The sequence below is a fragment of the Xenopus laevis genome, chromosome 6S (assembly GCF_017654675.1).
Source record: "Xenopus laevis strain J_2021 chromosome 6S, Xenopus_laevis_v10.1, whole genome shotgun sequence".
Lineage (NCBI taxonomy): Eukaryota > Metazoa > Chordata > Amphibia > Anura > Pipidae > Xenopus > Xenopus laevis.
The window spans coordinates 80,980,472-81,000,828 of record NC_054382.1 but is presented as its reverse complement, the minus strand read 5'-3'; the positions used below and the strand labels follow the sequence as shown (position 1 = coordinate 81,000,828).

Here is a 20,357-nt window from a genome sequence, read left to right as displayed (position 1 = left end):
TCTGACCAGTCTGACCACCAAGTAGTCAAGGAAGTTGTCAGGAGAAAGAAAGAGGCGGCTCTGATGTTTTTCTGCTTAGGAAAAAAATAGAAATCTTTCTCAAATTTTTCCTAACTAGAAAAACATCAGAACAGCCTCTTTCTTCAGGACTCGGGACAATCCCCCCCCCCATTGCGGGGTCTGCAGGGGCCTTAGTTACACCACTGTGAGCTGAAGTACAAACATGCAGGATACATGTACAGAGACGTAACTCGAGGGGACGGGCCCTGGCGCGAGACGTAACTAGAGGGGGCGGGCCCTGGCGCGAGACGTAACTAGAGGGGGCGGGCCCTGGCACGAGACGTGCAGCCGGGTCCCGCCCCCCTCCGTACGGCCGGAAAATCTGCAGAATAGAGGGGCGCACGAGCTGCCGGGGGGGCCCTGAGGGGGTGCGGGCCCTGGCCCAATCGCACCCCCTGCTCCCCCGGTAGTTGTGCCACTGTACGTGTAAAGACTCCACACTAATGGGATTATGTAATAAACAGTACACAGTCTGCTACATCTCTTGCCACCTACAGCACCATATCTTTAGGAAGCATTTACTGGCCAACATCTGCAAACCTCTTATTGCTTACTACAACTGTGCAAAGTAAGCACCTCAATAATGTGGAAAAATCAAACCCGTTTAGTGGAATAGATGCAGTTAAAAGGAAACTAGCATCTAAAATTAAATATTGTATATAAAGCATCAGAACATGTAATATAGATAGATGCAGGGGCAAACAAACTATATAGCAATAAAGAAGCTCAGGAATAACTTGGCATTTTCAGGAGTTTCATGTTACAGTTGTTGACGTGAAGTCAGGTACTTCCCCTAGAAACTTTATGAAGAACAAGGAGGGGACTTATAATAGGTTAACAAGACTTTCGGACGGAAACAGTACGTCCTGATGGAACACAACCTTCTCATTTAATCAAACAGTATCATTATCCTTTCTTCATATAGTAACTACATATTACAAGCTGGCTTTATAAGCAGCAGCTCCAAAGGAGGAGTATATTGGACTGTGCCAGAATGCTGGCATGACTGTAACAATGATATTTTTGTGGAACCTAGAATGTAACTTAAATTCTGCTTCTCATGCCCTCTGATGCAATTTTTAGCACACTTCACATAATTAAATGTATGGCTTTCAGTGTCAGTTAGTATACAGGTATGGGACCTGTTATTCAGAATGCTCGGGACCTGGGGTTTTCCGGATAACAGATCTTTGTGTAATTTGGATCTTCATACCTTAAGTCTACTAGAAAATCATGTAAAGATTAAATAAACCCAATAGGCTGCTTTTGCTTCCAATAAGGATTAATTATATCTTAGTTTGGATCAAGTACACGGTACTGTACTTTTGTTACTACAAAATAAAAGGGAATCATTTTTAAAAATTTGGATTATTTGATCAAAAGGGAGTCAATGCCTCTAAAAGTGGAAGGTAATGTAACGTTAAGCTTTTAATACAGTCTTTTAGTGGTATAACTACTGCTTTAATATGTTAGATATAACGAATGTGTTAATTTTTAATTTTATGCTTAGGAGTTATGTATTCTTTTACCCTCTATCATTTCCTTCCTTTTCTACCTTTCTTTCTTTACTTATTTGGAGTTTTTTTTTAATTTTCTTTTTCGTTTTTAATATTACAGTCTGTAAAACAGCATTTGACATATTTTGCAGATACAAAATTTGTATATACTAATGACTGAGTATACAGATGTAATGATTATCCTGCTTTAATAACAGAATGTCAAATCGCTAAATAAAAAGTTAAAAAAAAAAAAAGAAAAGGGAGTCCATGGGAAACCACCAATTCATAATTCGTAGCTTCCTGGAAAACGGGTTTCCGAATAATGGATCCCATTCCTGTACTATGTAAAATAATATACATTTAAAAATGAAGATGCCTAGTTTAAAATTAACAATTCTTATGATTATTCAAATAGCTGGCAAATTTGCAGACTAGTATTAATAACAAAGCCAAGCAGCCAGGATTATCTGAGAATAGAGAGTGGTTCTTGGCACTAGTCCTGTAGGTATACATCATTTTATTTCTTTTTACTCACTTACTGATAATAAATAAAATGTATATATATATATATATATATATATATATATATATATATATATATATATATATATATATATATATATATATATATATATATATACAGATGAAGCCACTTGGATTTGTGAGTTAAATGCGTCATGACTCAGGGTTAATTAAAGAAACTGTGTTATCTAAAGTTATCTTAACTCATTTAATGCATTTAACCTTTTCATTAGCATACCAAAGCACCATTGTTCACAATGGGGAATGCTTTAATTAGATGGGATGCTGTGACACAATTTTCTGTGTTAAATGGGATAAGTGGGATATCTGTGTTTAGTTATTCTGTGTCAAACAGGCAAACCAAAGTGGCTGCATCTGTATATATATATATATATATATATATATATATATATATATCCGTTTCCCCTGCATAATACAAGATCATGTACCACTGACAGTGTGTGAAAGATGAAAGTTTAAATGTGTTTGCCAAACTTAATTCAGGCCATTACTTCTGATGTACACAGCCCCAGCTGAGAAATCCAATTTTGTTTTTATCCTACCCATGTCAGCTGCAGTTTCCCCAACTGACCTTGGAAGCAGATTTACTGTGCTGTTTCACAGTCTGATTTTCTGGACAGAGCATTTAAAGTGAAAAATGTCCTTTAATGTTCCAGTAATATATACAACTGCCGAAGGAAACAAAATTACTGAATAAAAACAGAATGTACAGTACGAAGCTGAAGAGAGCTTGCCATTTAGTGAAATAAATCACAAACATTAATTATTCTGCTATTTACATTAAGAACGTAATTTTATCCTATATTTATATAAACGCATCTGCTTACGTTTGTGTGGGTGAAATGATCGAGACACAAGACAAACGTTTGCCAGGAATGCTAAGAAACCCTTACAGTTAGTGAACACAACACTAAAGCAAGTCGAATATCAGAATAAAAACTATTCAGACCCATGACCAATTCTCCCATTTTACTACAGAGAAAAACCCCTACACTGAAATTTTGTTCTGTAGGTGTAAGGCATCCTGGCCGTCCCCCGCGAGTCCAAGATGGCGGCGCCCAGAAGAGGCCATGCGGCCATCAGACGCCATCGTGACGCCGGCATTTTCGCGCAGCGTAATTACACTGGCGCATTAACGCTGGCGTCCAAAACGTGCTGACGCACATTCTGGCGCACGTCCTGTGACGTCACCTAGCACGTTTTGGTGCGAAAATCCACCTATTTAAGGAAGCCAGAAGGTTTTCTCACCGCCCGAGTATAGGTTCTTCTATCTAGAGTTCCTGGGTGTCTTCTAAATATTGATTCTTGATTCTCGACCTTGCCACTTCGCTACCTGGACCGACCTTTGCCTGAAAACTCGACCACGATATCTTGCTGCCTGGACCGACCTTTGCCTGAACGGGCGATTCTTCTGCCTAATCCATTGTACCACGAACTGTGTTTGCCTAATTGCTTCCTCCTTGGTCCGCACTCCAAATTGTGCCTTCGGGCCCTGACAGTAGGATATTCTTATTTTAAAATACTGAAATTTTTACTGATTTTTACTGGGGTAGTTCACCTTTAAGTTAACTTTTCAAGTGTCTTTTTCATTTTTTATAGTTTTGGAAATATTTACTTACTAGTGACGCTTTCTAGATTTCAAATGGGATCACTGATGCCATCTAAAAAAACAGATGCTCTTTAAAGTGGACCTGTCACCCAGACACAAAAAGCTGTATAATAAAAGCCCTTTTCAAATTAAACATAAAATCCAATTTCTATTTTTTATTCAAGCATTCATAGCTGTTGTAAGGCAGGGCAGAAAATTACTTTCACTTTCCATTCAGCACTTCCTAGATGCCACTGCTCTCCACACATTCCCCCGTTCTCTTCACTGTTTAATTGTGTAGCCAGGACATGGGGATGGACATTCTGGTACACAAACAAGATTCTGAGATGATGCAAGGTTTGCCTTAACAACAGTGTCCACAAAATGGCTGCTGCCTGCTTGCTATAATTATGAATTCCTAGACTGAAGGAAACAAGATTCAAATAATTTTTACAGTGTAATTAAAGTTAATTTTGCTTGACTAACATGATAAAATAGGATTTTGAAATAAATTTTGGGGTGATGGGTCCCCTTTAAAGCTACACATTTAGGAGAATATTTATTAAGTTTTGAATGGTAAATGAGAATTTTTGAATAGTTTTTTGGTCAAAACTCACAATTTCGAGTTTAACACCACCGCTTCAAATTCTAATTCGAATGTGAGATTTATCACACCTCGACCATGGAAACAACTCTAATTCAATACTTGTCCACCTAAAACCTGCCGAGCTCATGTAGAAGTCAATGGCAGAGGACCGTCGAACCATCTGAAGAATTGAATTGCCTTCTTGACATTCAAGACATTCGAATTACGAGATTTATCATACTCTGAATTAGACTATTCACCACCTATTCACCACCTAAAACCTGCCGAGTTCATGTTTAAAGGAAAACTATACCCCCAAAATGAATACTTAAGCAACAGACAGTTTATATCAAATTGAATGACATATTAAAGAATCTTACCAAACTGGAATATATATTTACATAAATATTGCCCTTTTACATCTCTTGCCTTGAGCCACCATTTCGTGATGGTCTGTGTGCTGTCTCAGAGATCACCTGACCAGAAATACTTCAACTCTAACTGTAACAGGAAGTGAGGAAGCAAAAGGCAGAACTCTGTCTGTTAATTGGCTCATGTGACCTTACATGTGGTTTGTATGTGTGCACAGTGAATCTTACGATCTCAGGGGGCGGCCCTTATTTTTTTAAAATGGCAATTTTCTATTTATGATTACCCAATGGCACATACTACTAAAAAAGTATATTATTATGATAATGGTTCATTTACATGAAGCAGGGTTTTACATATGAGCTGTTTTACTCAGTATCTTTTAATAGAGACCTACATTGTTTGGGGGGTATAGTTTTCCTTTAAGTCAATGGGAGAGGTCCAGGCATCAATTTGGACATATTAGTAGGCTTCCTGACATTCGAGTTTTTTTCGGAGAAAAAACTTGAATTTTGATTAGTCTAATTAGAATCGAGTTTTCAAATCAGTAAAATTCGTTCTCAAGTTTTACATATTCAATTTTTTTTTCAATAATCGAATATTCTAATTTAATGAGTTTAAAAAAAAAAAAAAAAAAAACTCACTTGAATTCTAAATTCGACCCTTGATAAATGTGCCCCTAAGTATGTTATAGAGAGTGATATTCTTAGACAATTTGCAATTGGCCTTAATTTTTTTTATTATTTGTGGTTTTTGAGTTATATAGCTTTATATTCAGTAGTTTTCCAGTTTGCAATTTCAGCAATCTAGTTGCTAGGGTCCTAATTACCCTAGCAACCATGCACTGATTTATATAAGAGACTGGAATATGAATATGAGAGGGTCTGAGGAGAAAGAGGAGTATTAAAATGTAAAGATAACAATAAATGTGTAGCTTTACAGAGCATTTGTTTTAGATGGGTACCCCAGCTGAAAGCTAGAAAGAGTTAAAAGAAAAAGGCAAATAATTCAAAAACCATAAAAAAATTAAATAATGAAAACCAAATGAAAAGTTGCTTAGAACTGGCCATTTTATAACATACTAAAAGTTAACTTAAAGGCATACCACCCAATATTTTGGAAAGAAAAAGAGGGGAAAAAAGTTGCGGTGGCTAAATTTTTTGACCATGTCCATTTTTGTGGCCACACCCCCTAATTAGCATTTTCATATTACAAAATGTTGCAGGTTTTAAAAGTTTGAACATATTTCTGTGTTTTTTTCAGTTATTACAGTTTTGCTAATGTGAATTGCCCTTTAAGTTGTGAGTCTAACTTTTCCCAAGGGACCCGTTATCTTATATTGTTACTATTATTTATTTGCTTATCTAGATACATTTGATTTGTTACAAATGTATCTTATCTTATGTTGTGGCTGTTCTGGACTCTCTACCAAAGGCCAATTAAGTTAGAAACTTTGTTTCTTTTTCTGGCTGTTCAGTGCAGTGAAAAACTGGACTTTCCAGTACAAATGAGGGACTGCCAGTGTCGAACTGGCCCACCGGGATACCAGGAAAAGTCCCGGTGGGCCAAGGTGTCAGTGGGCCCTCCTGCTTCTAAATATTTGGCTTATTTCATGGCCATTCCCTTTTTCTATGAGAATAAAGAGGCTAAATAGATCGAATAATATGTTATAGTATGCAAAGAAAAGAGAATAGTAGAATAGAGGTTGACTAAGGAAAGGAAGAAAATACTACTTAGAGTGGGCCCCTGGTCTAAAGGTGTTTGGGTGGGCCCCTGGTCTAAGGGTTTTTGGTGGGCCCCTGGTGTCCCAGTCCGACACCGAGGACTGCAGGTTAAGTTGTCAAAAGAGGGACCTCTAAAAACAGGACAGTTGGGAGGTATGCTTAAAGGTAAACCACCCTTTAAGCCATTTGAGCATCCCTACCATATAAACATTTTCACCAACATGTTCCACCACAAGTCTCTACTGGACAACTGAAATACAGCAATAGCTTTCCAATATGTATCTCAAGTAATTGACAAAACATATTATTTAAAATCTATTGTACCAAAGGAAAAGAGAAACAATAGCCAGTAGATCACAGATACAAGTATAATGAAATACAACTTCATGCTTCTGAATGTTACTAAATGGATGTTTACGTTCCCCGAGGTGCCCTTTCACTGAAATCTTTTTTTATGTGCTTTTACAAACGGAAGCAATATGACAGACATCAGACAGCTGACAGATATCTATAAATGTGTACATGAATATAAAGGTTTCAGAAGCTTATCAGAAGTAAATATGGCTGGGATTATGCAGATATGCCTGTGATAATACTAAACATACATCCTTTATACCTGTGGATAATCAAGGGCATTGCAGAGTACCTGGGAGCCATACAATGAACCAAAGGAAAGAAAACACAGACTATGAACTTGGTTACACACAATGACAGCTGCAAATGTTTGAATGTTACAAATTGACTCATATTCCCTCAGCTTGCAATATAGTGGTTTGTAGCAGTTAAAAGATTCCAAAAAAAAACCCCACATATTTTAAAAGATTACTATTGTATTCCTTAATTATTCCATAAAAGTTCCACTCACCCTGCGGTTACCCACAATGGATCAAGTCCCTGCCTCACGTCTGTACAGGTATGGGACCCGTTATCCAGAATGCTCAGGACCTGGGGTCTCTCTGTAAATAAGCCCAATAGGCTGTTTTGCTTCGAATAAGGATTACTGATATCTTAGTTTGGATCAAGTACAGGGTACTGTTTTATTATTATAGAGAAAAAGGAAATCATTCAAGATGTGGATTATTTAGAAAAAGTGGAGTCTATGGGAGATGGCCATACTGTAAATTGGAGCTTTCTGGATAAAGGATCCCATACCTGTACCACTAAACAGCACTCTCTGTTATAAAGTATAGATTGGCTACTCTACATACTATCAATTTACCTTCTTTTGGTCACTGTAAAGACTTGAGTTTTTATAATACTAAATATTAATACTACAACACACTGGATAATTCCAACTTTTTTTTATTACCTTAATTGGACTACTGTAAAATATTACTCTTTATTTATGTAGCATCATTTACATAAAGTCCTACCTAAAAGGAGAATGCAAAGTAACTCCCTATGCCGCAAACTCACTGTGGTCAGTTTTTTCAGCAGACAGTTACGTTACTGACCATTATCAATCTGTAATTCATGTGTTTTTCATGTAATTCATGTGTTTTTTTCCAAATGGCCTTTATTAAGTTTTTCTTAAAGTTGTTTTTATATTTGGGGATTTATTTGTGAGATCCTTAACCTAGCATTTTGTTTTCTCGCTGTAACCAACAGACTCATGCTGTGAGTCACTGACAGATTTCAACTGCTCTTACTGGCCAATTCCTGCATGAAACAGCAATTTGTAATGCACTTTTAAACACAGCATGCTTACGTTTGCATTAGGGATACTATGTTGGGTTGAGGAAGCACATTTTTATCATAATGAGTTATTAAGTATCCACTACAATGTGGGTGCATGTTTATATCAACAACCATTTTTCAAGTAACCATTTCCTTTAAAAGCCAAACTACTTGAAATTCCAAGCAACTCAGACAGAGATGTAACGCCAAATAAATGTCTGCAATTAACTTATGCCATATAATCTCAGAAAAGAAAGCAATATTTAATACCATAAAGCATAAATAAATGATTACATAAAATGATTTGATACTTTCTATACACTTGAGGGCATGGCAGCGCAAACACGTTGGAAAACTAAATCAGAACTTTCATATGAAATTGTATTTACAGCACAGAAAAGAAAAATCTATATCTATCTAGCTATCATCTATCTACTGTATCTATCTATTTATATATACCCACTACTACCTGTAGTAAAATAAATCAAATCAGATTTTTTTTTTTGAAGACAAAAATACTAAATCTTAATTATATTTACTAATACTACTAATGTTAATACAAAAATTACAAATTATATCTTTATTTGGAAAACACTCTACTCTATACTCTATAACTATAACTATGGTTATACTTTGATGACAAACTTTAGTAGCCTGGGGATAGAATTGAATTTAAATTATGTATTCAATAGGGTTCTGTGTAGGGACCACTATTACATGAATGGGGGAAGAAGGTTGCCAAAGCATTCTCTTTCAACAAAGCTACCAAAGCTACATTTACTTGATATGTTCACCCAGACTTTTTAAACAGATACTGGGCTCCTGGGAATAATCTAACTTCAAACTTAAGGGCCCTTACTCACAGGTGTTTGAAGCTGCGCTCCCCTGCGTTCCGGTTTTGTGTGTTCAGCCGCAGGGGAGTGCAGGAGTAGACGTGATGAATTCTTTTCAATGGGGCTGTACTCACACAGACGCATATAAGCGCCGAACGCATCATGTTGAATTTTTCCTGCGTTCGGCACTTACAGTGGGTAACACTACTGTTCAAATATCCACCCACTAGCTTACAAATAACTGAACAATTCCACACCACCACTATACAACAATGTGATACTACCACCATGTCTTTATCAAAAACTAAACCCCTAGAAATAACTTTTATTCTCAACATGGCTCATTCTCCGCACTCCTACTTCCAAGCTTTTCAGCATGGAGAACCAAACCTCTGTAATTAACATAACCCACTTCACATTCAACATTCCAAAAACCTCCCCATTTACAAGACATCGGACTTTCCCATCTACCAACCTAACACTAATCATTCCGATCAAATAAAGTAGTAAAAGAACAGATCAGCCGATGTTCTGCCCCTGACAGCAATCCTACGAAAGTTACAGTGGTGTGAAAAACTATTTGCCCCCTTCCTGATTTCTTATTCTTTTGCATGTTTGTCACACAAAATGTTTCTGATCATCAAACACATTTAACTATTAGTCAAAGATAACACAAGTAAACACAAAATGCAGTTTTTAAATGAGGGTTTTTATTATTTAGGGAGAAAAGAAATCCAAACCTGTGTGAAAAAGTAATTGCCCCCTGAACCTAATAACTGGTTGGGCCACCCTTAGCAGCAATAACTGCAATCAAGCGTTTGCGATAACTTGCAACGAGTCTTTTACAGCGCTCTGGAGGAATTTTGGCCCACTCATCTTTGCAGAATTGTTGTAATTCAGCTTTATTTGAGGGTTTTCTAGCATGAACCGCCTTTTTAAGGTCATGCCACAACATCTCAATAGGATTCAGGTCAGGACTTTGACTAGACCACTCCAAAGTCTTCATTTTGTTTTTCTTCAGCCATTCAGAGGTGGATTTGCTGGTGTGTTTTGGGTCATTGTCCTGCTGCAGCACCCAAGATCGCTTCAGCTTGAGATGACGAACAGATGGCCGGACATTCTCCTTCAGAATTTTTTGGTAGACAGTAGAATTCATGGTTCCATCTATCACAGCAAGTCTTCCAGGTCCTGAAGCAGCAAAACAACCCCAGACCATCACACTACCACCACCATATTTTACTGTTGGTATGATGTTCTTTTTCTGAAATGCTGTGTTACTTTTACGCCAGATGTAACGGGACGCGCACCTTCCAAAAAGTTCAACTTTTGTCTCGTCGGTCCACAAGGTATTTTCCCAAAAGTCTTGGCAATCATTGAGATGTTTTTTAGCAAAATTGAGATGAGCCTTAATGTTCTTTTTGCTTAAAAGTGGTTTGCGCCTTGGAAATCTGCCATGCAGGCCGTTTTTGCCCAGTCTCTTTCTTATGGTGGAGTCGTGAACACTGACCTTAATTGAGGCAAGTGAGGCCTGCAGTTCTTTAGATGTTGTCCTGGGGTCTTTTGTGGCCTCTCCGATTAGTTGTCTCTGCGCTCTTGGGGTAATTTTGGTCGGCCGGCCACTCCTGGGAAGGTTCACCACTGTTCCATGTTTTTGCCATTTGTGGATAATGGCTCTCACTGTGGTTCGCTGGAGTCCCAAAGCTTTAGAAATGGCTTTATAACCTTTGAAATTGAACTCAGGTGTGATAAACCACAGTTAAGTTATTTTTTAACAAGGGGGGCAATCACTTTTTCACACAGGCCCATGTAGATTTGGAGTTTTTTTTCTCCCTTAATAACGTAAACCTTCATTTAAAAACTGCATTTTGTGTTCAATTATGTTATCTTTGACTAATAGTTAACGGTTTTTGATGAGCAGAAACATTTAAGTGTGACAAACATGCAAAAGAATAAGAAATCAGGAAGGGGGCAAATAGTTTTTCACACCACTGTATGTCCGACCAAAGCTAGTGACAGTCTCCCTCTGAAAATCGTACAATCGTCAATACATGCAGAGATATTACCCGCAGCCGACAGAAATCTTTTAACCTGTCCGATCGACCAATCTCCATTGGATGAAAAATGTCGGGACTCTCCACACGGTCCGAAAATCAGATCTTTGTGTCTATGTCCAGCTTTACTCTCTCACACGCCAGTAACTGTTTTACTGATTTTTACTAAATACTTTCTGACAATATCTAGGTCACCCCCGTACTTCCCCTTTAGATTGAAAGGTTGCAAAAGTAACAAATGTGCATATATTTCAGTTTGATTGAGTTAATGAGACAGTTTGAATGTGTAAACGGTTATGTCTTGTGTTTGTATTCCCTTGTTCTATAAAAATAATCTATCAACTTCAATTCAACACCCATGGTCTACATAATACAGACAGCAAACAAAAATAAAAACAACAAAGTGAAAATGTTACTAGATGAAGAAAATAGCCAGAGGAGTTTGTGTAGCCTGCTCAATTCAAGCTGTGAGTTTATCAGTGTATCAGGATTCAGTTCAGCAAAGAAACATTAGGCAACCTTTTTTTTATAAATGATATACAACAGAAACAAAGGAGGCTTCATGTGTGAACAGCAAAGGTTCTTAACCATGCAGCATAAATATGTTAAGCAAAAAATGATTCAATGCACATGTCCTTACCCCTATGATACTCAGCCCCTTCATGTAGTCTTGACGTGGTTGTGCTTGGGGAACACATCCAGACACTACAACTTTTTTATTTGCTTCTTGGGCTTTCCTGAAATATGGGGATAAAAAAAAGATAATTAAGTCATATTTCAAAGACAACAGCCTTTTTTGCATTTTTTGGCTACTTATTTTAACTATTTTATCCTGAGAAAGCTATTTTAAAGTCCTAAGAGGATTTAAGTACAGGCAGTCCCCGGGTTACATCCGAGATAGGGTCTGTAGGTTTGTTCATAAGTTGAATTTGTATGTAAGTTGAAACATATACATTTACTTATTAAATGCAACAAGACATGTCTTAACATAGTTAATTATTACATCGTATTTATTTTTACCTTTCTGTGCTCTGCAGTAGACAACGCACGCCAGAGGGGATTTGGACAGGTGGTTTATTAAAGCTAAATGCTAATAAAGGCCAAGAAAACCACAGTATATTACGGTAATATCCTTTGTATGTAAGTATGAGTTGTATATAAGTCTGTATAACCTCTGAATTTCTTAAGCCAGCATACCATCTGTATTACATTTATGGACTTAATTGGGATCCATTTTCCCTTATTCACTGTCCTAGAACCAGCCCGATGTACTACTTGAGCGGGATTTAAAGACAGAGAACGGAAGCATCTCAGTAGAGTATAAAAAAGCGTGTTACGGTGCACTAGAATGAGCACAACGCACTGTAAAAAACAACAGTATTTTGAGCCAAAACCCCAGTACATTAATAATATTCTTACTTGCATTGCACAGAAAAATCACGCACTGTAGACACACTTGCAAACAAGTTATTCTTTATGAACGACTATCAATTCATCAAACATCATTAAAGAACAGGGCCATGTTTTCTGAACTGTGTGATCTCACAGTGACAGAATGAACAGGAGATGTGTGCATAATACACTGTATGTGTAACAAGCTTTATATGTTGAAAACATCTTATAAGGATTTGTTTGGAAAAAGATATTTAACATGCATTAGTAACTTTTCTCTTCAGTCTGGAAACACAGTGACCCCAGGCTGGTGACCCTTGTAGGGATATAAAAGGTTATGAGGTGTCGGTTACCAGCTAGGAAGCAGAATATATGGCTATTGAGAAAAACAGTACCTAGTTTTGTTACAACCTTGCCACCTAGTGGGGACCTGAAAATGGATGTGCTAAAACTCACGGAAAATGATTCCCTTCCATTTGCAAACCATGTTGCTTGGGTTCACTTTAGGCCAGTGTTAACATTTATTATGCATTAAAGTACTGCATAAAATCAACTATTATGTTATTAAAAGAAACAAAAAACACATGGATTCTGGCCAGGTTTAGTGAACTTGAAATACTTTCCAGATTATCACAGGCCGTGTCTGGGATCTCAGCTTCCATCTCTTCTGAGGGGAGGGGGAGGTCAGTCATGTTTACCAGGCAGCATTGAGCACCAAGGCCTGGACTCTACTCAAATCCATGAACATTTAACATTGCTCAAAAATGCTATGTTTAAAGCTTCATTAATGAGAACTGGTTGATGCAATGCCCCTGGGTGTGATTCAATGAAGGATAACCTAGCTGAGCAGAAGAGCAGCTAGTCAGCGGCAATACAGAACCTGCAGTACATGTTTACATGGCTACAATATAGCTCATCCAGTCCATTGATAGCTTGATAGGACCAGACTCCTGCCAGAGTTCTAGAGGATCTCCTAATGGCTACAGACCATATATATCACTGCCCCCACTGGGCAACTGGAAACATAAATGATAGCAGGACTGCCATAAGAGACTAACTTGACCCAGAAAGGCCCCATGCAAACTGTCAATCTGGGACCTCAAAGTAATGCTGCTCTGAGTCCTTTGTCAAAAGAAACACCTCATTTCTTTCTAGGGATGCACCGAATCCTGGATTCGGTTCGGGATTCCGCCATTTTCAGCAGGAATCGGCCGAATCCTTCTGTCATATGCATATGCAAATTAGGTGTGGGGAGGGAAATGGCGTGAATTTTTGTCACAAATCAAGAAAATAAATGTTTTCCCCTTCCCACCCCTAATTTGCATATCCAAATTAGGATTTGATTCGGTTTTCGGCCGAATCTTTAGCAAAGGATTCGGGGGTTCGGCGGGATCCAAAATAGTGGATTCGTTGCATCCCTATTTCTTTCCTTCTATTGTGTCTGTATCAGACTTCCTGTTTTCAGCTTTAACCTCCATGGCTAATGTTTGAGCATGCTCAGTTTGCTCCTCTCCCCCTCTCCCTTTTCACCCCTCCCTCCTGTAATCTGAGCCCAGAGCTATGAGAAAGCAGGGGAGAGACTCAAGCAGGAAGTGATGTCACCCCAAGCTAATATGGCAGCTGAATCCTAAACAAACAGATCGAGCTTACTCAGGTATGGTAAAGCATTCTGCAGAATAAATATAGTGTTATAGCTTGCACTATTGTGGCTAATCTATTGGAAATAAACAGCCTCTGTAGCTTTCCCTCTTCTTTAAAGCTATTTAAAACAACATTAATACTATTTGCATGAAAAAGTGAGGTGGTGATTTTTACATATCAAATAAAAGGAAATAAATAGACCCCTAAATGTTGATTTAAGAATGCTAGGAAATACAGCCATATACTTCTCAATAGCTTCCTGCAAAAAAGGAAGCTAAAGCCAAACATTAAAGGGCACCTACTACATGAAAGTTGTTCCCCCACCAGAGATGTGGGCTTCTGTTTTTACAGAAAAGACCCCTAGCCAGGACTGGACCCCCCTGTACCAGGAGTAGCCACTGAAACACAACATTTTGTACCAAAATCTGCCCTGCCTGCAGAAGAGATGGGGAGGAGCCATGTAGCAGATTCTCTGTCTGTAGAGAATATGTATTGTCTGGCCCTAGCATACTGGTATTCGCAGACATACCTTGACTATGTAAAGAGCTACATTAACAGCTAAACTGCATACATTTTTATCAGCAAAGTGGATTGTGGATGGTATGAATTAAATAAATACACATTGAAGTGTATGGAAGTAACAACATCTACTCAACACAAAATAAATATAAAAAAATAAGAAAAGTCAGTCCTTTTTTTAAGGGAACCTGCTTAAAAAACAAACAAAAAAAAAACATACATATGGGTAACGATCCTCATGGAAACTAATGTGAGTGTAATGTTTTTAAAAAATGTTATTCTTACAAATAAAACATTATTATGATATGAGATTTTTGTATTCCTATGTTGGAGCCTAAAGGAGTAGGGGAGAACCTTATTGGATACTACATGCAATAATTAAAACTACGATCTTGTAAGTAGGCACTTTGGCCAAATTTGGTGAAGGGTTCTGGAATAAACATATAAGCACTGTTTGGAGGATTAAAAGGTTCTTTAAAGGGGAACTAACACGAGAGAGTTTTCTCTTTTCCAACACAGGGTGCTATTTGAGTAACCTTAACGTACTACACCGTATTTTTTGTTTTGTTGCCTGTTTTCTTTATTGACTTAGGTGCTGATCCGCTTTTTTACCTGTGAGAACTATTCACGAGCAGACAGTAGCACAGAGCTTACACAATACAACTGGTTATAAGTGAATATACTTGCAGTGGTTTTAAGCATTTTTTTATCCTCAGATTCACAACCAATTCATGCTATGGGTTACTACACAGATGCAAATTTCTCCTGTGTTAATAAATAAGCCCCACTGTGATTACAACTCATGGGTCCCCAACCTTTTTTTTTTTTGTTACCTATGAGCCACCTTTAAATGTAAAGAGTTGGAAAGCAACACAAGCATGAAAAAGTTCCTAGGGGTGTCAAATAATGGCTGCAACCAGCAATTTGGTAGCCCCTATGTGGACTGGCAGTCTTTAGGGGGCTCTTTTTGGCAGTACATCTGGGTTTTCATGCAACCAAAATTTGACTCCATGCCTGGAATTCTAAAATAAGCACCTGCTTTGAGGCTAGTGGGAACAGCATCCAAGGGTGCTCACGAGCCACTGGGTGTGGATCACTACATTTATCAAACAGTATGGATTGTTCAGAAGAGAAAAACTGTATTACCAGTTAACAGGCTAATATGTAGTCACCAGCAACTATCCAACTTCCAACCTATATAAGATAGTACAAAGCTATGCTATCTGGTACTAAAGCTTTGTTTTGCTTGCTTCTTTCCATTGCTTACAAAAAAAAATCAAATCACATCATTCTCCTCAGCTAACCTGTTGAATGCAAATCTGAACACTCTTGGACAATTACAACATATAGCATAGGGTGGACATCCCCTTTAACAGCAAAAGTAGTAGTACAGATATGGAACGCTCACTAACATGCCTATCCAATGTTTGTAAGGTTATTAGTGTTTTTTTGTGTCCTTACCCTGTATGCATACAATGACTGTGAATGTAAGCTTCCTATAAATATAGCATAATAACAAGACAACATGTTTTACAGTGCTGTCAGTGAAATTCATGTAATGAGCATTGGCTTGTGATGCATGGTACACCGAGGGGTGATAATAAGGTCTTGCTATTTATTTTGTATGTGACAGATTACCTGAGCACAAATTTAACATGTAAGAATGTATTTTGAGACAGATGGAAATGAGAAATAGACAGCCTATTCGAAAGGAGTCTTTGGTACAAGTGCTGCTTCAAGAGTTGCATTCAATTAATGATCATTTTGAAATTTGCTCTAAATTTACATTCTTTTTCATCAGTACTCTCTATAGTTACACGATTTAAAGTATATACTTCAGCCTGAAAAAGCCTTCTTTAGTAAATTGACTTGACTTCTAAAAGCAAGACACTTTCTGCCTACGAGCTGCCTTTAATGCATTTCTATTTAGTCAATAGGGCATATTGGCAAACTGTGCATCATACTGCAATCTAACTGAATGAGTGCAAATATCTGGTTGATTACTTTTCATAGATTTTAATTCACTTTATATCTGGGGAGGGCAATGCATCTGAGGCACTTTTGCCCCTGAAGAGTGAAAAGTTTGCCCTATCAATGTGTTTAGTGCTACCCCCCACCTAAAAGTTCCAATCAATTTAATCCAGTTTGTACAAGTCACTTGTAACCAGCCATTTTAGCTTGATTAAATGCAGCTGCTTTAACCTGTGGGAAACATTGCACTCTCTTGCATACTGAAATAACATTATTAGCAACTTTTTAATATGCATGCATTTAAATAGGATTCATTGAAAAATAAATTACTTTAAAGTTATTAGTGAATGTAAATGCTATTATAGAAAGCAATGTCTATTGATTATATTATTGGGACTAATGACTCTTAAAACACTGTAGCAGAAGCCAGCAGTTTAACAGACCAAAAGGAGAATATAATTCTGTTTCATCGTTTTAAAGGGGTGCTTCACCTTTAAGTTAACTTTTAGTATGTTATGGAATTGCCAATTCTTAGCAACTGTTTAATTTTTTATTTATTTTTTATAGTTATTGAATTATTTGTCTTTATCTCCTGACTCTTTACAGTTTTCAAATAGGGGTCACTGACCCCATCTTAAAAACAAATACTCTGTAAGGCTACATATTTGTTATTCCTACTTTTTATTTGTTATATTACTATTAGAACTCACTCAAATAACGGATTCCAGTACAATCAAAATCTAACAAAATAACTGCCTTTTGCACAAATTCTGCATGTAGAGAGACATGCTGTCTGGTGATTTTGGTAGAGTGAGCTCTAATACATCTTCTAGGCAAAAGGAATCCCCCCTATAAGATAAAGCACTGCGTATCTATATAAATAAATGATAAAGATGATGATGATGATGATGATAAGATATATTGGATTTAACGGTCAATGAATATCTGATACCCAACTCCTGAATGAAGACAGAATGAGGAGAAACAGATGCTGAGAGGGATAGTGACAATAAACAATTATTTCAGAAACAGTACAGAATTTTTAATCAATTGTATTCATTAAGTTTCTTATTTCAGTATGCTAAAGCTTATTTTAAATTTTCATTTTCGTGATAGTTCCCCTTTAAAAGCAATGTCTATGTCTGTGTTTCATTCTTACACTGCCCAAATTGGTACCGGTGTCTAGAAGTCAGGCACTTGAAATGCTGGGAGGTGAATAGGATGCAAGCTAGACTTCTATTTCTTGATTTCCTTTTAAACAATTAAGCACGTGTCTTTCAAATGCCTAATATGTAAAACCAAGCTGTCATTTGGGAATCATATTACTGCTACAAGCCTGTAATTAAATCAGTGCATTTATTCACAAAGCAGACAAGATGGGCTTCTCCCACCCCCCCCCCCCCTTAATCTCCAGTTCAAATGCCAGACTTCCCTTGGAATAGCCATAACCATTCACTTGAGTAATTCTTTAAAGCAAGCACAAGTGATATCATCTATGTAATATCTTATTGGCTACTGCGACCTTAGCAGAAATGCCAGCAAATTGCTCATTATTCAGTGAGATCACAGCTTAATTCACACATATAATGATAAAATATTTGATATCATTTCTATTCCCTGTACGGTAAAGCAATACAACAGACTGTGCATAGATGATCTCTCACTGACACTGCTATTCTTTAGCTGCTAGAAGCACATTTTCCCTTAAGTTAAACTCTGTTTACTTTTGATCTATTGCCTTTTTTTAAGTTTCAGTGGGAGGGGAAAAAAACAAAATGTGGCCTAATTGCATTTCTATGTAAATTCATTTTTTTAGATGGCAGCGATTTTATGGAAAATGTGTCCTGATGCAATTAAAATGATGGTTCAAGGTAAAGTTCATTTAATTGAAGAATATGAAGGATGTGTAAGGAAAATGTATTTATTCATGCCAGTTAGAGATTCCATGAGGTATTATTCTCACTAGCATTCATGTTTGTGAAGGATAAAAGCTTTTCTAATACTCTTTTGGAGCTACCTCGAATTTCTAAAGAACAAATTATTTTGCTTCCTTTTGTAGATCAAGAGGAAAACAAGACTCATTAAATAATTTTAATAAAGAGGAATGTTTGCTGCTGCGGTTTGTGTTTTCTGTCAGTTGAAAGGGGGAATAAAAAAAAAAGAAGAGAAACAAAAACAGTTTTAGTGAAATGTGTTTTTCTTAAGGGTTTTCCAAACTGTTTTAATGCCGTAATTACATATTTGCATTCATTTAGTAGATATTTGAAAAAGATGATAATTAGCATATTGTTATTGATTTAATTTGGTAATGCACAGTGTTGAACAAGCGAAACAATATATTTATATTAAATAACACATTGTGGTATTATGGTATTGTCTATACAGAGAACATTTTTAGCTTGTTTTGCTTTCACTTGTATAGATTACTCAATTAAATATACAGTATGTAAGTGTTTATGTGCCCTGACTACAATTTCAAGTACAGCTGGAAAGCCACAGTATGAACATCTTCACAGAGGACAAGAAACATAAGGGACCATAATTTGTTTTTGAAAAATACTGCATAAATACTGCATAAGAAATCTAGATTTATTTGCTTAATTACATCTATCCTAAAACTGAATGGACGAGGTCTTATGGTTAGAACAGAACAAATATATGTACATCTGTACAGAATAAAAACTAAGCTGAAATTATCTGGGCACCCCTTCAAATAGGTACCTAAATTATCTGGGCACCCCTTCAAATAGGTACCTAAATTATCTGGGCACCCCTTCAAATAGGTACCTAAATTATCTGGGCACCCCTCAAATAGGTACCTACCGGTATATTATCTGGGCACTCCTTCAAATAACTACCTAAATTATCTGGGCACCAATTCAAATAGGTACCTAAATTATCTGGGTACCAATTCAAATAGGTACCTAAATTATATGGGCACCCCTTCAAATAGGTACCTAAATTATCTGGGCATCCCTTCGAATAGGTACCTAAATTATCTGGGCACCAATTCAAATAGGTACCTAAATGATATGGGCACCCCTTCAAATAGGTACCTAAATTATCTGGGCATCCCTTCAAATAGGTACCTAAATTTTCTGGCCACCAATTCAAATAGGTACCTAAATTATCTGGGCACCCCTTCAAATAGGTACCTAAATGATATGGGCACCCCTTCAAATAGGTACCTAAATTATCTGGGCATCCCTTCAAATAGGTACCTAAATTATCTGGGCATCCCTTCAAATAGGTACCTAAATTATCTGGGCATCCCTTCAAAAACAACACCTGTCATGCAAAAACGGTTTCCCCCACAAGAGTTGTGGGTTGAGTTGGGGCTGTGTATCATGGTTGGTCTAGGACCCCTAGTTCAAGCAGTGCCATTTTACATGCCATAAGGCAAGTCCAGAGCCTTGCTTTGGTAGGTAGCAAAAAAACTGCCCCTGTTAACTTTAATGGGCAGATTTATTAAGGGTCTAATTGAAAATTTGGATTTTCTAATTTTTTTTATGGTCAAAACTGTCAAATTCGACTAGGCAATGATCCAAACTCGATTAGAGTTTCTTTTAAAAAAAAAATCTAATATTATTTTCGAAGATTTATCATACTAAGAATTCAAATTTGACTATTCACGACCTAAAACTTGCCCCAGAATTACTGTTTAAGTCAATGGCAGACGTCCAGGGATCAATTTGGAGATGCTTGCAGCCTTCATTAGGCTGTTATGTAGGGATTCCTGACCTAAGAAATTGCTTGTTTAGATAGTGTAACCATAATTCTCTTGAATACAGTTACATTTCCTCCCACAACACAAAAATAAGGTACATAAACCAAATTTTCAGTTGTTGCACAAACTGCCATAAAAGAAATATGCTTATGTGATTCAGCAGAGCCATTCTCCATG

General features: G+C 37.1%; 1 protein-coding gene across 1 annotated transcript in view; it reads right to left on the bottom strand.

Annotated features, from left to right (window-relative positions):
* Positions 1–20,357, bottom strand: part of cdkal1.S (CDK5 regulatory subunit associated protein 1-like 1 S homeolog) — a 553,340-nt gene that overhangs the window by 426,896 nt on the left and 106,087 nt on the right. Inside the window, 1 exon segment of the mRNA NM_001091487.1 lies at positions 11,571–11,667. Coding sequence (NP_001084956.1) covers positions 11,571–11,667 — 97 coding nt within the window.